This window comes from Pavona decussata, unplaced genomic scaffold, assembly GCF_977016875.1.
Source record: "Pavona decussata unplaced genomic scaffold, jaPavDecu1.1 SCAFFOLD_2, whole genome shotgun sequence".
Taxonomy (NCBI): domain Eukaryota; kingdom Metazoa; phylum Cnidaria; class Anthozoa; order Scleractinia; family Agariciidae; genus Pavona; species Pavona decussata.
The window spans coordinates 1,189,120-1,210,452 of record NW_028145426.1 but is presented as its reverse complement, the minus strand read 5'-3'; the positions used below and the strand labels follow the sequence as shown (position 1 = coordinate 1,210,452).

General features: G+C 38.6%; 1 protein-coding gene across 2 annotated transcripts in view; it reads right to left on the bottom strand.

Moving 5' to 3' along the window:
- LOC146489904 (myosin-IIIb-like) overlaps positions 1 to 21,333 on the bottom strand; it is a 43,071-nt gene that overhangs the window by 17,254 nt on the left and 4,484 nt on the right. Inside the window, exons 1-18 of one of the 2 annotated variants that reach the window (XM_085113615.1) lie at positions 17,831 to 18,010; positions 17,660 to 17,725; positions 16,255 to 16,385; positions 15,602 to 15,704; positions 15,131 to 15,233; positions 13,370 to 13,526; positions 10,747 to 10,852; positions 9,306 to 9,428; positions 8,625 to 8,733; positions 7,749 to 7,868; positions 6,648 to 6,748; positions 5,725 to 5,811; positions 5,311 to 5,376; positions 3,560 to 3,676; positions 2,330 to 2,441; positions 1,331 to 1,404; positions 738 to 803; positions 326 to 406 (exon numbers count right to left, since the gene is read on the bottom strand). In XM_085113615.1, coding sequence (XP_084969741.1) covers positions 326 to 406; positions 738 to 803; positions 1,331 to 1,404; positions 2,330 to 2,441; positions 3,560 to 3,676; positions 5,311 to 5,376; positions 5,725 to 5,811; positions 6,648 to 6,748; positions 7,749 to 7,868; positions 8,625 to 8,733; positions 9,306 to 9,428; positions 10,747 to 10,852; positions 13,370 to 13,526; positions 15,131 to 15,233; positions 15,602 to 15,704; positions 16,255 to 16,385; positions 17,660 to 17,725; positions 17,831 to 17,941 — 1,833 coding nt within the window. In that variant the 5' untranslated portion in view covers positions 17,942 to 18,010. Of the gene's footprint in view, positions 1 to 325; positions 407 to 737; positions 804 to 1,330; positions 1,405 to 2,329; positions 2,442 to 3,559; positions 3,677 to 5,310; positions 5,377 to 5,724; positions 5,812 to 6,647; positions 6,749 to 7,748; positions 7,869 to 8,624; positions 8,734 to 9,305; positions 9,429 to 10,746; positions 10,853 to 13,369; positions 13,527 to 15,130; positions 15,234 to 15,601; positions 15,705 to 16,254; positions 16,386 to 17,659; positions 17,726 to 17,830; positions 18,011 to 21,333 lie in introns of those variants that run through there. The other variant, XM_085113686.1, reaches the window with a different exon arrangement.

The window sequence follows — 21,333 nt, the reverse complement described above, 5'->3', positions numbered from 1 at the left end:
CTCGGCCTGCGGCCTCATGGTTTCAAATGTTTTCTCGCGTTTGGAAACCTAATGAAACCCTCGCACTCGTTTTTGAAATAGTACTTCTAACATTTCAGTTTGCAAATGAAATCCTACACTGTGACCACTCAAAAGAGAGCTGTTGTGCGGTGCTTTCTAATGTAGTGTTTAATATGTTGTGCAAGCTGTTTCCAGCACTTCATTGTGGTGTTGTCTGGTACATGTATTCTACAAAACAAATTGAAAACGTCCTCAAGTGGACGATGAATGAGACTGGAAGGTACACCTGCGTAGTAGCAGACGAAACACAGAGGAAACTTGGTACCTTTTCAGTATTTGGCTTGATGCATCTGATAAAGTGAGGATTGGCAGCTGTCATTCTCTCCATTAGGATCCCTAAAGAAGTCTTGGATAAAAATAGGTTCGTTAAGTACAACAAGTTTGACAGCAAATGCTTTTTGCATTGATGGCAACGATACACAGAAGACAACAGTTTATCATGTATCGAGGACTACAAATTTCGTTGTCTCGTTGTCGCCCCAGACTACGCCCGGGTTAAGGGTATAGCCACGTGGTTCACCACACCCCTCCATCCTTCCCCTGGGGCTAAGTGTGTGATCATTTCAGGAAAAATGTCTCTAAACACCTGAACAACGGAGATTTTCGAAGTGAAGGACGATTTTTCCGAACTGAAGGAAATACAAACTTAAGGAAATTAAGTTAACGATGTTACCCACCTTGAATTGTGCACCAACTGTTGGCTTCTTGGCGTTGGGCATGCCTTGGCGCCCCTTGCTTAATTTCTTAGAAAACGACAACAGGGCAGCATAAATCAGTGAAATTAATGCAATTAATGTAATCCAGAAACAGAAGCTGTTTCCCTTGAATGTTGTTGTACCGTAATTCAACACTTGCTATCTGAAACTAAAAACCGTTTCGTTTGCTTTATACCTTTGGGGTATAAAATACAATTTAACGTTCTTTAGTCATGGATTGATTAAAGTTTTATCATGAACATTGAAAGCCTAATATTCCCTCTGTCTATATCTATAAACAAATCAACCACGCCTGGCTGCCACGTGTTGTGTTGTCGCTTACAAGGGACCTCGACTTGGGATGACTGTCAGAGCATCAGGACAGAGTAACACTATAACCGCAGTGCGCATGATTTAAATTACCATGTGCTACATTAATCTAGTTGCTAGAGTCTCCTCTAATATTTAACAACAGGGAGGCACTGAAATACCAAAGTAGTGCTCACACGTCATGTTGTTCACGGTATACTACAATGTTTATGTCCCTTTTTCTTTGCTTCAGGTTTTTAGCTCACCTTGGTTCTTCTGACTATATTTCCCTTGCTTACTCGTCCTTGTAGAGCAAGAGTCCCAGTTCTCGTAATGGTTCCTATAAATGGTAAATAGATGGTTTGTATGAATATCACAAAATCAGTTTGTTTAAGTCTGTCTCGGGAATAGGACCCAATAGAACTCGTGCTAGACGGGATCAACCGCAGCAGATACCGTCTGCGAATTAGCACCCAAATCCTCGGCGTATACCAGGATCTGAGTACACTCTGTGACTCGCCTTTGCACAAGGTCATTGTTCGTTTGGTCTCGTTGCAGCCAGTGAGATTGAAGGAGATTTCGAAAGTACCTTCCGGTATTTCGTTTCCTTCGTTGAGTGTATAGAACAAGGATTTGGGCGCTAATTCACAGACGATATTTAGCGGGCGGTTGATTCCATCTGCAGGGCAACTAAGCCCATGATTACGTTTTCGAATAACCTGCAAGCAAAGCACTCTTGTCAGTGATACACTCGATTGCAACAACGTTGACACCTAAAAAGCATAAACCGTGAACGATGAGACCCAACGGATTTGTGGGTAGTGTTTTAAACAATAAACTCACTTCCATAATCAATAATTTACCATTCTCACTCTTTGCAATAAAAATACAGTGCTGACTTAATTCTTCCGAATAATTTTCTACCAAATATTGCTTAAGTTCATTGCCTGTTTTGAACGTAGGCAAATCGCGAATTGTATATCACTCAAATTGGCCCTTGTTGGCCAACTTGGAAAGCTAAGGAAAGCTTGGACAGTTTCCATCATTCACCACGTGCAACTAATTTTGGTCATCAACCGTCGCACGAGAATAGAATATTATGCAAATAAATTTAGTACACTTATACCCATAAAGCCATTGGGTCTCATCGTTCACGGTTTATGCTTTTTAGGTGTCAACCTTTTTGCAATCGAGTGTATACAACCAGAGAAAACAATATGCCGTAGCCTTACTGCCTGCGTAATTGAAGAAGCACATGCACTCACCAGCAAAGATTGTGGAGATCAAACTATTGTCACTTTTCTTCAGCATGTCCATCACACCAGGTGGCAGAGTATCACGATTTTTCTCAAGAAATCCTGTCCCGTCATAACCAACCTGCAGAAGTCGACACAGAATCGATTAGACTGTTATATTATTTCAAGTTTCATTTCTCCTTGTATCCAGTTGCTAACTTTCAAGCTGCACAAATCGATACAAAATCGGTTAAACATGTTACACTTATTTTGAATCCCATTTCATTTCTACATGCATCCAGTTGCTCAATTGCCTGCTTTCAATCTGTGAGAGTTGAAACAGAATTCACCGCACAATTTTCACTATTCGCTCTATTCAAAGCTTACAGCTCTGCGAAAGTTGCTCACTTCGAGCCTAGGGAGGTCCATACAGATCAGTCGCACAACTATCACTCCCATTTCCATTCAAATCTCAAGGCTCTTTGTTGTCTACTTCCAACCTGTGCAAGTAAATACAGATTTAGTCAAGAGCGTACCGCTTTTCATTTTTTTCTCCTAAATCAAACACTCTCAGTTGTCGACATTCAATGTGCGGAAGTCGGCGCACAATCAACTACACGAGTGTCACGCTCTGTTCAGGTTCAGAGGGGCAACGGATAAATAGCGCACAATGGAAATACATTGTGTGAAGACAAAAGGAAAACGGGGGTAGCAGTTTTTCACTCTTCTCATCAGGTTGTCCTTTTCCAAACACCTTTTTCTCCCAGCACATCATCTGCCTATGCGCTCGTTACAATGACAAGAATCACTAAGTTGATGGAATCACCACCAATTCTTTATGCTAAGTTTTCTCTTACTAAAATGGAAATGAAGGAGATTTTTTTCCGTGTTCCTGTAGAGTTACAATAAGAAACACGAGTGGAAGTTTGAGAGAAAGAGAAACCACGGATTTTAGGCAACCACGACTACAACGCCAACAATATTCCACCCCGTTCAACTTATACACCGTGGCCGAATTATCCAGGAACATAAATAGTGGCAACGACGTTCACTATCGCCTACCCCTTGCTCTCCTTGAAACTTTGCATTTGGTCATTTCACGTTGCCGTTTTGCAGGGGACGTTAAACATACGTACAACACAAGTGCGATCTTTGGAAAACGCAAATGCCAAAGGGAAGTAGAAAAAAAAATCTTTATACAACTTTTGCAAAACGTCTGTGACAGTTCTAGCCCGAAAATAACAACTTCTCGTTCCTTACCTTGCCTGCATAATGGCAAATCGCAAACACGGTACTGTTAGATTGCTTGGACTTGATAAAGACGTTACTCTTTCCACAGTTCTGCACCAACTTCTCTACAAATGACTGATCTGTGCTCTACAAAGCAAAAAATAAAAAATGAACAGCTTTACATCGTGGTAATTGTTACAAAAGGAGAGAATTCTTCCCCCCTGCAATTCAGCACGAAGGGACGGTGGTTTCAGCTTTGCAACCCGAAGATTAGTGGTTCAAGTCTTGGGCTTTTTTAAATTGTCGAAACGTCTCGGGCTTAAAATAATATAATATGGACAGAAGAGATACACTAGCTGTTGATTTTGAAAGTTCAATATAAATATCATTTCCATTTTACGATACAAATTGGACTTTTTAACACTCTAATAAATGTTAGAGCACTTCTAATTGTGGTTAGAGTGGATTTCAATAGTGTTGTAAACCAAAACCACTAAGTTAGTGATAACTCTGGCCAATCACAGCGCCAATCAGAACTCAAAGCAAAATACAGGTAACCGGCGTTAAGCGCGGGAAAACGCGTGCGGGCAAGGCACGATTGGTTGAATATATTTTTGCTTCTCATTGGTAGAAAACGGAGCGCTAGGTTTGCCAACCAAAAGTGTGGTAAAGAATATCAAAGCAAAGGCGAAATTACTTTCGATAGTCAATAGAAAAGCGCTCTAAACAAGTAATCGCACACTTGCCAAAAACGTGTCAACAACACAATAACCCAATCCGAACGCGATACTTCTGATTGGTTGAGAAACTGACGCAATTTTTCTAACAATAACAGAGCACAGTAAAGCAAACCCTACAGCAAATGTGAAAAAGCAATCGGCACAATTGAAAACCGCTCTGTCGGAGCTGAGTTGTATTAGGAGTTTTTGAGAACGAACAGTCGCCTCTTGTCATCTTTTCTTTCCTTAGACAAGATTACGGAGCCTTAAGATTGCCTTACGAAGTCTTAACACGAGTTCCAATCCAAAAACTCAGTAGCTCGTCGACCAAGAGAAGGCAAGGGCAAAAGACAATTGACTAGATTCCTGCTCAGATTAGTTTGAAGCCGTTTGAATAAGAGGTCAACATGTGAACTGAAAATATTCTTCTAGGTTGAATTGCTATCAACACTTTAGCCACGACCTAATTAAGCTGCATTCCCTCTGAAGATTACGCGACTGTTAGTTTTCACGAGTTTGAAAGGATTTTAAACAATTCGCGACTTTCTGATTGACAAAGTTTTAATCAACCGATTACTTAAATTGGCGATTCTTAGGAGGTTGTTAAAGGGACAGTATCATGCTATTTTTAGTAACACATTGAAAATCGGAAAGACGCTATTCGGTTGATAGCAGCCAAGATATAATGACAAAATTCCATTAAAAGACTATCAGAATGCAAAGAAACTATCCACAGATATTTTCGCCGGCAGATGACCAAGATAGAGAGGGGTTCAAGTTTGAAAACGTCTGACGGACGTTTTCAAATTTCGCTGTGGTAACGCACTAAAAATCGCCGGTTGTACTATATTTTGGTTCAATCTTTCGACTTAGAACCACTATTAATATTTCTTTACATTGGCGATTGAGAATTAATTAACACAGTGTTCAAAGTTTAAATTTAGTGAATTTTGGCCAAAAATCATGATATCTCCCATCGATCTCCCATGATACTGCCCCTTTAAGTTCGCTAAATTGCGTTATTACTTCTTTTCGTACTTCTAAGGACAAAACGGGACCCACCTGTGGAAAGTGGCTCTCCTCGTCCAGCAATGCCAGAACACCGATTGGTTTATTAAGAAATAAATCCTGCGGAAAGTAGTTAGAAGTTCGTTAGCGTTGAGTGTCCTTAACCCTAGCTTTCACTCCCAGGAGTGATCAATATACAATTTCTCCTTACATTCTCAATACTTTGTCAACCAGACAGGTGATGAGAATAAAGATTAAATCATCAACTAGGTGATATTGTTTGATATTGCAGTCAGTCAGGAGAATTAACATTCAGATCATGAGAGTGAAAGGGTTCAGCATGGCTTTACACTCACTCTGTCTCTTTCCTAATACACTAAATTAAACCTGAATATTATTGTTGTTTTTGTCAATGTAAAACACTAATTTGTGCACTGATCGATAGAGATGCTGTACAACGGATCTTACCAAGACAGGCTTATTGTCTGCGAATGTCACGCCCGTCCAATCAATGCCTTCCTTCTTATACTCTTCTTGTTCCCACATGAAAATATGCTGCAAAGAAAAGGAAAAGTTTTACTGAGGTCATACAACAGTTCGACGTAGTTATCGAAATTGAATTTAATGTCATTCCCTTTCCTTTCCCTTCCTTTCCTTGGGGAGAGCAGAGATGGCGCAGTGGTGAAAGCACTCACCTTCCACCAACGTGGCCCGGGCTCGATTCCCGGACTCGGCGTCACTGATATGTGGGTTGAGTTTGTTGTTGGTTCTCGACCTTGCTCCCAGAGATTTTTCTACGGGTACTTCTGTTTTCCCCTCTCCTCAAAAATCAACACTTCCAAATTCCAATTCGATCTGGAAAGTGTCCCCAATTAGTGCTCTGTGCTAAATCGTTGACGCTTAAATAAAGTGATTTCTTTATTTAATTTTTTTCTTTCTTTCACGTTTTAAAGCCAAGATACATTTTAAGAGATCAAAAGGATGAGTTGCTTCAAGTTTAAGCATTTCAAAAGACATGTCAGAGTAAACGTGGAAAATCATATTTAGACTCCAACGTTAACTAAATTAAGTCTCCTTAATGGAGTTACGAGAAACATCGAAATGCCGGTTGACGATTATTTTGACATTTCTCTAGAAAGACCGATTTTGTTTTTTAAAAAAATCGTGTTCTATGCTTCAATCATGAGGAAACGTTGTCTCGTCTTCGCTTGAGAAACATCTATGGAGATTTTCGTCTCCACCTGAGAATTTTAAGAGCAAAGAAAACTCGTTTTTTACAACAGCACAGTCCAGGTTTGATCCAGTGAAATGATACGTCATCATAAAGGAATGGCACTGTTCAGAACTGAAACGTCCAAGTGGCGGCAGAATACAATATAGCATCTGTTTACCTGGTTGAAGAAGAACTGGAGCTGTTCGTTGGCTAGGTTAATACAGGCTTGCTCAAAGCTGTTTTTCTCAAAATGTTCAAACCCAAATATGTCAAGAATGCCTGCAATTGGAAAATAAGAATGTAAAGGGTTAGGCTTCAGGCTTATTAGAAACAAAACATTGGCCTTTACTTTCATTGTTCTCTATTTACTTCAATGCTCATACAGCGCAAAATAGACGAAGTTGATCACCTGTTATAACGTGCATAGAGCGGTTTTCAATCGAGTGTCGTAAAACCAAAACCAAAGTAATTACTCTGGCCAATCACAACAGGTGCAAACAGCGCAATGAACCAATCAGAATTCAAAGTAAGTACATGTAACCGGCGCCAAGCGCGGGAAAACACGTGCGAGCAAGGCACGATTGGTTTTGGTTATACATCTTATTGGTTGAAAAAGTGGCGCGAGTTTTATCAACCAATCACAGAGTGTAGTAATGCAGAACCAAAGCAAAAACGCAATAATTTTCGACACTCAATTGAAAACCGCTCTAAAAATATATTTCTCTAATCGTTTCTTTATTCATTTGGTAACAGCAATTTACAATAAGATCAATAACAGTCCGTAGTTAAGCATTACACACACAATACAAACACGACACAAAACACACGAATGAGTCAAAATAGAATAGCAAAGAACGCGGGCTTTTCTAACCTCAGAAAAAAGGTATACACTATTCGCTTACAATAAAGTCAGAGGCTTAACCTTCCATTTTTCCTAAACTTATTTAATTCGTTGCTCCTTTGAGCAATAGATAACTCAATAGGGTATTTTTTTGTGTAACTTAACTTTAAATAACTGCAAGCTCATTAGCTCGGCTTCACATTATTTTTCCGGGCTCTGAAGGATGGTGGATTTTCCAACTAAACACAGTACTTAAAAAACTGAAACTTCTCATTGCTAATGCCCACAATTACATCTTGTAAGATCAGTTTAATATGATCAAGAGGGACACATGATTTGTTTGAGACATACAACTGGAATAATTATGCATAATACATCTTGGACCAATTCTGCGTCTTCCATGATAAATACAGTTGCAACTGACCAATTCACACGTACCTATTTCTGTGACTTGGTCTGTGCTTGAAGACACTGGTGGGGCCAGAAGTTGATTCACTTTATTAACAATCCAACCAAACAACCGGCCATACAAGGCTTTGGCTGTCGCGTCTCGCGCATCTGTGAATCAGAATATTATAAGAATACAACATATTTAAATTCGCTACAACGCTGCAATGGAGGCAATAGGGGTTAAGAGGACAGCTCGTCGGACTTCGATCGATCATTTTGTTTGCATAAACAACCAAACTTTTTTCCTCATCGCTTTTCTCTATCCAGGTGTACATGTACCATAGGGGAGCAGGGATGGCGCAGTGGTGAGAGCACTCGCCTCGCACCAATGTGGAACCACTCGGGTTCGATTCCCGGACTTTCAGTCATATGTGGGTTAAGTTTGTTGTTGGTTCTCGACCTTGCTCTGAGAGGTTTTTCTCCGGGTACAACAGTTTTCCCCTCTTCTCAGACAGCAACATTTTCAAACTACAATTCGATCTGGATTACTGTCAAGCAATCCCCGTGTTAGTGATATTAAACAAATTAAACTTTACTTACTCTACTTTAACTTAACCGGAAGAGCACCCGCTGCCTGCGAACCGTTAAGTCAATCAGACAAGTCGAGACGCACGTTACGTTAAGAAAATCTAACTAAATGATGGGGGATAGCCAAACACTCTGTGCAATCTTGTTAAACACATAAACAGTCCACTTCTATCCTGACCACCCTCCCCTCACCAACATTAATATTACTGCTAGTAGGTCTAAAAGTAATGCCAAAAATAGTGTGTTGATTAAGGGGGGAGGAGGGGAGGGGAGGGGAGGGGTTTGGCAATCAAGCTTAGGGTTGTATGGTAGCAGAGTAATGATAATCAACCTCACCGACTGCTTGATGATCTTTTAATCTTCTCTTGATCACACTGCCTCGTGTCGTGGTTGAGGTGGAGGTCAGTACTTCTGCCAGTTTCTCTGTGTCCACGCCTAACAGTTTCTGTCCAATAAATTCAAGACATAAAAATTACACATCAAACGAACACTGGGAAAACAAGACTACTGAAGTATTGAGTTTGCTCTATAACCAAGTACAGTCAACTCTCTTTACTGCGGACACGCTCGGGGCCGCGAGTTAGTGTCCTTAATAGCGAAGGTCTGTAAAGCAGGATTTTATTTCAGTCAAACGTCAGTAATTTATTTTTGCCGGGTAATAATTGCCGTTCGTATTATAATCGGGGTGTCTGTAATAGCAGGAATTTATTTCAGTCTAATGTCTGTAATTTATTTATGCAGGAGATTTAGCTTCTGTCCGTATTATCGGGGTGTCCGTAATAGCGAGGTGTCCACAAGGCGAGAGGTGACTGTGCAGTATGAACGTTTATCCTCACCAATATAAAAAAAGACTCATTTGCATGGATGATAACGATGACGGAAATTCTAAAAAAAATCTTTTTGCATGCTAGCTAACAAACCTACTTCTTTTAAGAAAATAAATTATTTAGATATGATGGCAAATCAAGTGATTCAAATACGCGCGAGTACAAATTAAAGTGTTTAAGAACAACTAACCGCTGCTGTCCTCAGAGGTCCATGCGCTTCTTTCACAATCGCTCCTTCGTTTTCGTCCATCTCGAATGCAATGTTACCCATGTTCAGCACCCCACCAAGAACGGTCAACATATCTTGTTGCTCCTAAATATGGAATAACCGCAGTCTTTAAAATGAGGCTGGTATGAGAAGACAGGCTCTCACAGTGCAAGCATGGAGATAAAGTTCTAAGCGTAGGACGAGATGGCTTGGCAGCGTTCCAAGAATGCAGCAAGAACGCATACCACATAACGACTAAGGTGGACTTCTCTTGGGAAAAGAAATCATTGACGCCAAAAGAAACATTGCAAAGAAGTGTGGAAACTGAGCTGAGGGAGATGGGTCTTACGCAATGACCGTCTGGATCGCTCTCTTATTTATTGTTTTAGTGTTACAGTTGGAGTTTTCGTTTATCTGTGTTTGTTTTAGTGCGAATTCAAGTTCTGAATAATGTTTAAGGTGTCTGTAGCCATACATGTCAAGTCTACGATAAAAATGGAGGTGGCTTTCAAAGAAATAGTCGTCATTTCCCGGAAATTATATTTTTGATCTTTCACGACAACTAAAAAGGCAATTCTATTTTTATGATAATGATAATGGCAGATCGCTCTGCTAACTGTTATATGTTTTCTTGAACTTTACGGAGAAGCAGAAATATTGCATATTTTTCGTTAACTGTTATATCGAAACGCGTGTCAAAAAAACTGCTTAGTTCAATGAAAATGTACGATACAGGTATTTTTTTAGTCAGTGACGAAAGCGTACTCGGAAAACAATCCCAGTGCTAACAGGAGTCGAACCAGTGACCTTCCGATTACTCTACCACTGAGCTACAGGAGACTTGTGGGAGCATTAAAAAAGGTTCGTATGCCAAACATCTGCATACTGCCAGGATTTGAATGTCGATAAGTGGTATATACGGATTGAAAGAAATGTAATGTTATGTTTAAAGCCTGGTGAATAAATGATAGAGGTATCTTTTCAGTCGGGAAAAGGAAATTCGAGCTCTCCCAACAGGTAACTGAAACTGAACTTTATTATATAGATGTTTATATATATATTATACATGTGCAATTTCCTGGCGCCGCAGGTAGCAAAGCTAATCTAGGCGGGCCAGGATAACAAAAAGGAAAGAATGACTTTTACTACTAAGTAAGAAGGCAGAGCTATAATATGAAAAATACAAGAACAAGGAAAGGTTTTTGGGAGGACTAAAATAACGAAGAACAACTTTTTTTTGAGCTTCTTTAAAGGAAACACAGGAGAAAACCTATAGGCGCAGAATCTCTCACCTTCTGTTAGAAGAAATAGGATTTTTAGTTTTCATTTATTCATCAGGCTTAAAAAAAAAAGATCACATTTCTTTCAGTGATAATGTTATATGTGACAAAAATAAAGAGTAGTCGTTGTTGTTAGTCCCTACCTCATCAAGGAAGCCCACCATATCCATTGCATTGAGTAGCTCATCAAACATTGTCTTGTTTTTCTTTATTTTCCTTTTGAAAGATGCCGCTCCATCGGACAGGTAACTGTATGTATTGAATAACAATAAAATAACAAAAAAAGTCAATCTATGTGATATACGGTAAAAAGAGTGGGAAATGACAAGACAAGTTGCGCATGCGGCTCGTAGCGTACTTCTTTGTTCTCACCGCGTTTTGACGTCATCTGTGCGTTATCAGAGTAAAGACGCACGGGAAAATGGAATCCATTTGTTAAATTAGGTACACTCTTTATTTTTTTTTTTGTAACAACCTTTTTGATAAGAACGCCGAGGCTGAGATTAACTAAAATTTAAGAACATACTAAGAACATTACCCAGGCTGATAGTCAGTTATTTATTAAGAACATTTTCATTTTGACCAAGTGTTTTTCAAAATGAACAGTACAAATACGGATAAAATAATACATGTAAGAATTCAGTCTATATTCTCCAGTTAACCCAAATAATAGGTGTCTTGGTTACGTCCGCATAGATTTATTGAATTACTATAACAGATAACTAAGAACATGTTAAGAACTTTTCAGGCTCAAATTGCCAAAAGCCTCAGCGCCAAAATTAGACGTTCATAAAAAAAAAGAGTACTATGAAGCGTTGAATGGTGCTTTATAGACCCTTTATAAGAGGGTATGAAGTAAAGCATCAGTCATTTCCGTCAGCATTTCCGGCATATTTTAACATATTGTTCCAGTGATCATTGGTTATCGGGGTCTACCATCTCATTTTGGTCCTAAGTAGCTATATCTAACACAAATTTATCGTCTTTGACGATGAACTTATCATTGAAACAAAGTGACAGTGGTGAGAGGTGAAACATTACGAGGCCGTCAAATGCCCTGGGGTAGGCTACCACGCGACCCCTAGGATAGACAATGAGGGAGAATGCCCCACTAATTTCCCGGGGGGGGGGGGTGGGCACTGCTGCAATTGACTGATGCAAAATGACGAAAGGTGTCGGGAGATTTTTAAACCAGTTCATTATTGAAAAACTTGTAAACAAGAATATCAGGGAATTTGCAAGCCTAAAGGATACGGAAGTTTCTGCCCCAAGGAGAGTGTGAGCACGAAGATACACTACCTCAAAATTTGTGACCAATAAATTGAATTTGGCATGTTTTCAGTGCCCGTGAGTTTTTAAAATCCAGGTGGTATTTTTAATCAGTCACACCATTGCGTTCTTCTATGAATGGGTCGTTGGGGTCGCTGAGTTAAAAGTTTTGAACAACGTAATTCAAGGAAATCAGATTTTTTTTTTTTTTTGTCCTTTCTGACATCAGTTTTAGGGAAATTTTATTGGAGCACTGCTAGACAGCCACAAGAAGACTACAAACTTTGCCGCCTTTTTTAGTACAAGAAAATGACACTGATAAGCGCGAACGAATATTGTTTTAATCAAAGTCCTATCAGGGTTTTCAAGTTCAAGTTCAAGTTCAAGTTTTATTAAGTTTTTCAAACGATACTTACAAATGAACACCGCCTGCAAATAGCGAGCTAATCTAGGCAGGCGGTGTTAAGGACATACATAAACGAATTACTACTTGAAGGCGTTAAAAAAGTCAGTTTTGAATACATTATTTGTCAAAAGAGTAAAAAGTAATGTAAAGTGAAGAAAAAAAAATTATGATTTATGATTGAATTATAATTAAGATGACTTTTTTATTTCAGAAATAAGAGCGCTAATGTCAGCATAACTGTCCAGAGTTTCTAAAGTTACAAATAGTAATGCTTGAATTTTTTTTTTTTTGAATATGTTCTTTGGTAGTCTTCGATAGCTTTCGAGAATGCTGTTCCAAATTTTGGCTCCAACGATGGAAAAAGAGTTTTTATGATGTTACCAGAAGATGCTAAGCGAGTATTATACTGATGTATGTCTTGTGTAGAAGTAAAAAGAATGCAGATATTTTGAGGTGCAGAATTAGTAGTTATATCAAGCATTAAGGTTGATGAAAGTTTGAAGTAGAGCATTGTGATTGGCAGAATGTTAGAATGAGCAAAATATGGAATCGCATGCGTTCTGAAAGTCAGAAAGTTGATCAAGCGAACGGCTCTCTTTTGGAGTACAAGAATTTTTTTCTAGATGAGATTTGGAAGCTTGGCCCCAGGCAATGAGGCCGTAAGATATATAGGGAGAGATTAACGAGTTGTAAATACTTAGAAGTGTTTTTAACGGGACAAAGTGTCTTCAAAATCGGTCGCAGCTGTAGTATCAACTACAGTGGAACACCGCTTTGCGACCACCTCGTTATTGAATTTCCTTAGTTTTACAACCTCGTTCATCGCTAATGATTCTTCTGTCTCAACTTGAACGCCGTTCTTCTGTTACTGAATAGTTCGGCCACATTGTACAAGTTGAACGAATTGCAATAATCGCGTAGTAGTACAAGTAACGCGAACTTATATTTTCAAGCGACGCCTCGTTGGCGTTGCCGACCTGGTTTCTTAAATTCTCTAATAATTTCCACGGCGCGAAGGTGGTCGTATTAACGGGGTTCCGCTGTATTCCTAGTAATGAATAGCCACTACATATAGGAACGTCTTAGCTTACCAGTATTTTTCTGGCTTGGTTAGGCTATACTTGGTTTGTTCCTCCGAGGAAAGCCCAGCAAACAGGTAGTAGAATATGTGGAAATTTTCCTCTCCGCTGCTTTGTCTTACCACACGGGATTTCTCCAAAAGGTACTCAGAAATCTTAGCACCAATAACTATAAGACCAATTACAAAATTAAAGGCTTTTGTGCAAATGGGCGTGTATCACTTTTTGGGCCAAAAAAAAAAAAAACAGAAAAACGCTCCATACTAGATCAATTTTAGCCTGTACTGCGGATTTTTTAACCCTACAGGGTTTCAAATTTATTGCGCAAAGGCTATTTTACCAGGACGTTTGCCTCTGTTTTTTGAAAACAAAAATGTAGTGGCAGTTTCATGTGATCAAATACTTCGAAATCCAGCCATTAGGCAAAATGCAAAATATGAATTCACATTTAACATAAAAAATCCGGCACGTTTGGGGCGTTTTTCTGACATTTTGTCCAAAAAGCGATATATATTACCCTTTTACAAAACCCTTCAACTATAACTGTGCTATATAGCTAAATTATACACAACAGAACCTTAATTTGTGTCTAACAGCAGATTAGTTTCAGTCGCACTAAATGTATGAATGATTCGACACGCAATATGTATACAAGACTGGCGGACTAACTATCTGATTGAATGGATTAATGACTGACTGTCTGACCAGTTGACTAACAGAATGGCTGACTCAAATAGAAGAAAGATCCTCGCAGTTAGTCCGCAACTTAAGCAGTTGCAAGATGAAAGCCTGAATGACTGACTGACAGACTGACTGTCAACAGCATGACAGTAGCTGACTGGTCGACTGACCAAGCACAGACTGCGACTGGCCTACTAAATGACCGACCGACTGACTGAATGAATGACTATCTATCTGTCTGACTGACTGACTGACTGACTGACTGACTGACTGACTGACTGACTGAACTATTAGTCCCAGTCAAGATTGCCAAATAGACCATTAGAGAGAATGAGTTGACTCTACCTAAGCAAATGACTGACTTAATTGACTCACTGACAATGACTGCCAGACTGAATGCTACCTCTCTGTTAGGTAACAATATTTATAATAAATTGCCCAATGCCTAAAATTGATATATTGGTTGACAGAACTCACTAACTAAGTAAATGATGAGACACAGACTTCAAGGAAGGATTTCAAGATGCATTGACTGCTGCAGGACTAAACTAACTAAAAGAAAGAAAAAAATAAAACCAGGCAGAAACGTGGATCAGTAGACAGAATGACAGAAGAACTACCTTAGTGAAAGGGTAAAGAAAGACTGGTGACAGCTGACAGACAGACAGACAGACAGACAGATGGAAAATAACATAGCATAACATTAATACTTTATTGACTTTCCCCAAGAGGCTTTTCAAAGACAATGAACTCATCTAAAAAATGATACAATGTACAGTATTGTAATAAAAACAGAATCCAAAAGATATATTAAACACTATTTTCAAAAACTACTGTTGGATATAGTAAGGCATTAAATGTACTTAAGAATAAGACAGACAATAAGAAAAATTACAGACAGTCTAAAAGAAGGACTGGTGATAGCTGATAGAAGCAGTACCTAAATGAAAGAGCAAATATAGGCTGGCGACATCCACTGAGAGACAGACAGAAGCTTTATAAGAAGGGCTGAGTGACTTACTGAACACCTGACTGTCGAATGAAAGACAGGTACTGAAAAACAGAACATGGCTGGCTGGCTGGCTGGCTTACCCATTCCATGTTGGAATTTCAATTGAATGTACTTTCCAAATCGGCTTGAATTATCATTCATCAACGTTTGTGCATTACCAAAGGCTTCAAGAAGAGGATTTACCTGCAAAAGAGTCGTACTTAAAAATTGTGCATGATTACATTGATTTATTTGTTTGTTTGTTGGTTCGTTGGTTCGTTCATTGATTCGTTCATTCGTTGGTTGGTTGGTTCGCTCGTTCATTGGTTCGCTCACTAGCTCGCTCGCTTGTTCATTCGTTCATTCGCTCGTTCGTTCATAATCATGATATTGCTTCCTTCCTTCATTCATTGGTTTGTTCATTATTTTGTTTAATATTTCTTTCTATCATTTCACAATAAATGAAAATGAGAGAAGTCTACCCACTTCTACCTGTATCTCAAAATAAAAATGTCAAAGTTGACAATTTCTCTTTTTGCTTAACATGAGAATAACAAATTAAGAAACAACACCTGAAGAATCTGCTGTTCCAGTTGTGAGGTTCCCTTAGACAGCTCAACAAGTTGACTAATCAAAAGTTTGGCTGATTCTGTTTTGCCTGCTCCACTTTCACCACTGCAATGAGGAAAATGGGACAGGATGTCTTCACCGCATAATTTTTTTCAAGCCAAGCCCATTAAGAGGACTGCATATGGCAATAGCGAGGATACCAGAGGGTCAAAGAGTTGGGAATAAGCTAAAATGATGTGCAAAAGGACCACCTTAAACTCACTTTTTTATTTTATTTTATAATTCATGAAGAGATTTATAGAGGAAATCACCATGAAGGACACTATTAAATAAATGAAAATGTGATCTTATTATTGTTATCAGTGAATTACAGAATGGCCATAAAATTTGGTAGAAGGCTTGAAGGGTCTTTGAAGGATTATGCGACATCACTGATTAGAAGATCTTTGAGGATTACAAGAGTAGATCCTAAACTTGGAGCCGTCTCAAGATCCTAGAAGATCCTTATACAGATTTTCAAAGACTCTTGAAGATCCATTTGAAGATTTTCACCAGGGTTATCTTGTAAGTGCAAATAACAAACTACATGTATGGCTATACCCGAAACTGATTAATATGTAAGGTGAGTAACTATATTAAAAACCAATGTAATCACCTGATGACACAGCATTGGCTCCTTGGAGTGGTTCCTCCCACGCCCAGCATCGCCTGATAAGCTGAGTCAGCAATAGCAAAGATATGTGGAGGCTGGCATGACTTCTGGGTCATCTTATATTTCCCTGCAATCTAATCATAAGCAGAATGCACAACAATCTCAGACTGGGGTAGAGTGGTGTAGTTAAGACTAAGAGAGGGAGGGGGTATTCAAATACACCAGTGGAGATACAAAATGAGGCCTATAGTTGTTAGACCCCTAAAAAGTCCTATTTGGCTAAAACTGGGCAAAAAAAGAAGTCTGCTGGTCAAGAACACCACCCCATACATGAAAAAATCAAATAAATTAGTTTCTATTTGCATAATTTTAGCTCATAAGGTAATATTTTGGTCACTTATGAGAGAGTTGACAATAAATGAACGATTTTGTATAACAGGGGTGTAAATTGAAAGTGCTCCAGATTGAGATAAGCCGTATTTTGGCATAGAGACTGCTTGTTGTGTAAGAAACTTACTTGCGTGTTTATATTTTGAGCAAAATGTTATATAGACAAGAAAATATATCTGATTACTTTTCTAGAAAATGCAAGGGATTTTCTAAAAAAAATAATTATTTCTAAGCTTTCTTGTTTATTTAGCATTTTGCTCAGAAATCAACATGCCACTAAGGTTCTCACACTTCAACCAGTCTCAGGAGCACTTTTGATTTGAGTTAATGCAAAAATGTCATTTACACTTCTACTTAATAATATTAAAACCCTTTAATTTTAACATGTCACCAATGCTTTCTGTACAAAATTTGCAATATTTTATTGGAACATCAAAATTCCTTCATTTTTTGCTGATTGCAAGAGTCAAATACTAAATGCAAGGAAACAAAGAAAGATACAGAAGTCTGTCCTTTAGGCATCAGAGTCATTTTTGGAATTCAATATCTCAGAACACTAAATTTTATACTATAGGGTCTCATAAAAGAAGAAAATAAAGAGTTAATATCTTGAAAAATATATTGGGTCCTGATAGATGTTACTGTCCACACTGTTTAATGCGAACTAACAGGTGTCTAACAATAAGAATGACATCATAAACTTTCTGAGGTGATGATCTCACACTACCCTTACTACCTTGGCAACAACACCACAGGGTTTATAAGGAAATATCAAACTTTCAGATTAATATTGTGCTCAACTTTCCTAGGATTTTAAAGAATACATTTTCCAAGAAAAGGCCTTGGAAACAGCTCATTTTTGTAATAAACGATTAACTACTAAGAAAAGCAGTAAGCTTAAAGTATAACAAAATAAAGAGGCAGATGTTTGTTAAGTAAATTTCGATTAAGCTTATAATCTACTCTGCGATCTACTCAGGCAGTAAATTATAACTGACTTAACTTGTTTTTTACTTACATTCTTGTGGTAAATATTCAGATGCTTGAAAGGGTTAAGTGCGATGAGAATATCGCCGACGTATGTCTGTAAATGTTCAAACATGGATAAATCAGCAATTAAGCAATATCAAAACAAAAGTGAAGAAAGTCAAAATATCCGCCGGAAAGTAAAGGATGTTTGATCACGCACATAGATGACATCTTGGTTATATCTCGCCTCTAGTTCTTCTAGGATTATCTCTTCGTTCAGCTCTGAAAGAGTTGCTAAATCATCGACATAACCTTTCTTCATCCTAGCCATTTCTCTAACTCAACTCAAGAGTGAACTCCGCATGAGCTCTGCATATTTCTGCAGTTAGCTCGACCCGGGCCCCTTGAGCGTGACTGAAGGCGTGACTTGCGTTACACTGCCGGGCACAGGTGCACTTGTCTCAAAACACTTGAATAATAGCCTCCCGTAACCGAACACCCTTGGAACCAGAAAAAGTGCCCACTTAAGAGAGGTGTCCGCTTATAGCAGGCGAAAAATGTAGTATTTGTATGTAGCTGAAAACATGACCAAATGTCCGCTTACGAGAGGTGTCTGCCTACGGGAGTTGTCCGTTAGCGGAGGTTCGACGGTAGTTAAACATAACCATTTTTCATGAAAATTACTAGTAGGTATGAAAAACTATTCCCTGCTAGCAGAGGGTCTTTTCCTGGTGTTCCGTCAGCGAACACCAGGAAAAGAGCCTCTGCAGCTGCTAACAGGGAAGAAAAACTTGTAGAAGGCTTTTTGTAAACCTGAGGAACAATGATCAATCAGCATCTCCAAGCACCTCCAACAATTTTGGCAGCATAGATGTCCTTGGTTAAAGCGAATTTTAACACAAACGAGGTGGATCATATGGGGGAGTGGAGATAGTGTATGAGAGTGGGTGGGGTGGTTTGAGATCCTTAGGAGCCAGTCCTGCAACATATATTAATGAAAGCAGAATTGAAAATTTTCTATCCTTTTTTTACCGAGACTACACCGAGCAAAGTTTGCGTAAACTAATGGCGCTAACGACGACTTATGACACAGTCAGCTGCTCGCTTTCCTATCCAAAAAAAATACCAAACTTCTTTACGGGGAGTGGGCGTCTGCAAGTCGGCTATTACGACAACAACGGAATGGAACAAACAAAATTATGACGGCGAATTCACGGTACTAAATATTCAGCTACGCCTCGCTTTGTTGAATTTTTTTTTCTCTTTTATTGTGCTTCTGTAACACACAGCGGAGTTTTCAAGTCTCTTGTTCTAGTTTCAAACTACTTTGAATTCATAGCACAATGGAAAAACTTGAAAACGTTGGCCAGACTTCTTCAAGTTGCTATCCAGTTCCATACCAGCCGCATCTGTGGTCGAAAGATCCAATAGTTCAATACTTTTCATACTTTCAAACGGTCGAATACAGCAGAGAAACAGCAATTAATAAAAAAAAAAAAAAAAACACAACAAGTATTAAGTTTGTTAAACATGTTTCGACATTCCTATGTCATCTTCAGTTACAATCGTTCGATGTCATTTCAATTTTCATTGTACAATACTGTTAAATATAATTACGCTAGTTGTAGCGCACGCGCTATACAGGAACGTTAACAATTTAGATCCTGTTCACGAACACGTGTACAAATGTGGCGAGTGGTCTCACCAACGTGGCAGGCATTACAGCTAGCACATGTGAATTTATAGATAACACGTGAACGAAGTCTCTGCCACACGGAATATTTCACGCTAAGCATGTTACGGACCTTAAATGCAGAAAAAAAAATAATCATATGTCAAGATCAGTGTTAGAATAACGTTTGACGTCTTTAAGCAGTTGTCTTGCCTTGATCTGTGCAAGTCTGGAAAACCGGCCCGGCAAAGTAAGGCAGCTTGAAGAAATGTGGAGGTTTGTCACGCCAGAGCAAATCATTGCGCACATTAGTAGAATTAATTTTCTTGGTAACATATCTATGAATAGTCTGATCAATAACCTGAAGAGGAAAACAGTTTTTCCGTAAGACGACAATCAGCCTTCGAACTTCAAATGGCTTCACGAAAACCAAGCCAATTAAGTTTCCTTTGCAACCATCGTCAGGTTCGTTCTACAACACTCCTAATCACTGCACATGTAGGTGAAAATGGTGGATTGTGAAAAGTGTAAGTGCATTTGTTAAAAATAAAAGTATGAAGAAAAGTGTCAGGTCCCTCCAAGAGCATTGACTGATGACCCAGCAACACCTGCGTAAAGAAAAATTATTTGGGAACAATGCCTTAGCTCCCACTAGTCTCCTGTAACTCAGTGGTAGAACATCCGAACTAGTAATCGGAAGGTCTTAGGTTCGACTCCTTATAGGAGCACTCGGATTTCTTCTTTCCGAGTATGCATGTGTCACTTTCTAGAATAATACATCGTTTTCAATGCAATTCTAGGATCCATTGGCAAAAATGTACCCTGTGAGGCCTGGTACCTTTAATCTGTCTTTGCAATGGCGATGGGTGAAAAAAGAGGCCCCAAAGGTGTCTGATCTACCCTTACAAAAATTGACTGGCTTTTATTGTAATCCAACACGTATCAAAACATGAGGAAGTGTGTTTCATCCGATTTCCAAACACCGAGAATTCGTTTTGGAAAAATGAGGGGTAGCCGAGTTATTTAAACAAGTTTGAGGTGTTTGGAAATTGGATGAAACAATCTGTCTAGTGACGTGTTTGATGTAGCTTCTCAAACCATTCAAAGCAAAAGTTCACCAAATTTTAAGATATTGAAGATCACTTTCCAAACCTCCTTCACTGTAGGGTCCTGTAGTGAAGCCACTCCTTTGTTTTTCTTCATGAATTATTAATGCGATCGAGAAAGTGTTATCAAAAAATGCTGAGATGGATTCTTTATGTAGACAACCGTTCACAAACAGAGCATTGCTTTTATTTCTTGTTCCTCTTCTATAATTATATACACAGGTGATTAGCGCTAACTGGACAATATTACTGTAAAGAAAGTAACCAAAAGCCTTGTGTACCTTTGATGTCAAAGTCAAAAACACTGGTTTTTTTTTTCACAAAAGCCAGGTTAATCTTGAACACAAAATTCTGTATTTTACAAGCGTGATCTATTCCATTGCATGTAATTGAAATGATATAATCAATTGGACCATCATTATTATTAAAACATTTCGAAATGACAGCCTTTTTCTGTTCTGAGTAGATTGGAATATTTTCCTTTGGCAAAACATGAAAGCTGGGTCGTATTTTCAGTCCAAAGATTTGAGATCACTTTTAATTAATTAATACCAGTAACTAGGTAATGATTGCTGATTATTCATGCATAAAGACAAAAAATATAATTTAAATTGGTTTACTACTTAAATTAATCCCTAACCTTTCAAAATCACATCTCATGAATCACAGCTAAAACTGATTTTCTGTCCTGATGGCTGCAATTTTATCAGCCCATTTTAATAATTATTGGCAAGAGACCTCATCCCACATCTATATATTAAACAGAATGAAAAATGTAAAGTGACCATTCACTGAATGGAGGGTGATTTGCCTATTTTCTGGACTAGGGAATGAATTCTAAGGAGTTTGACCGGCTGGGGAAAATATGTTACAGGGAATTTGCAAGGAGAGTATACTAGACATTCTAAAGGAGTTTACATCCCGTTCAAGAAGGCTAGAATAAAG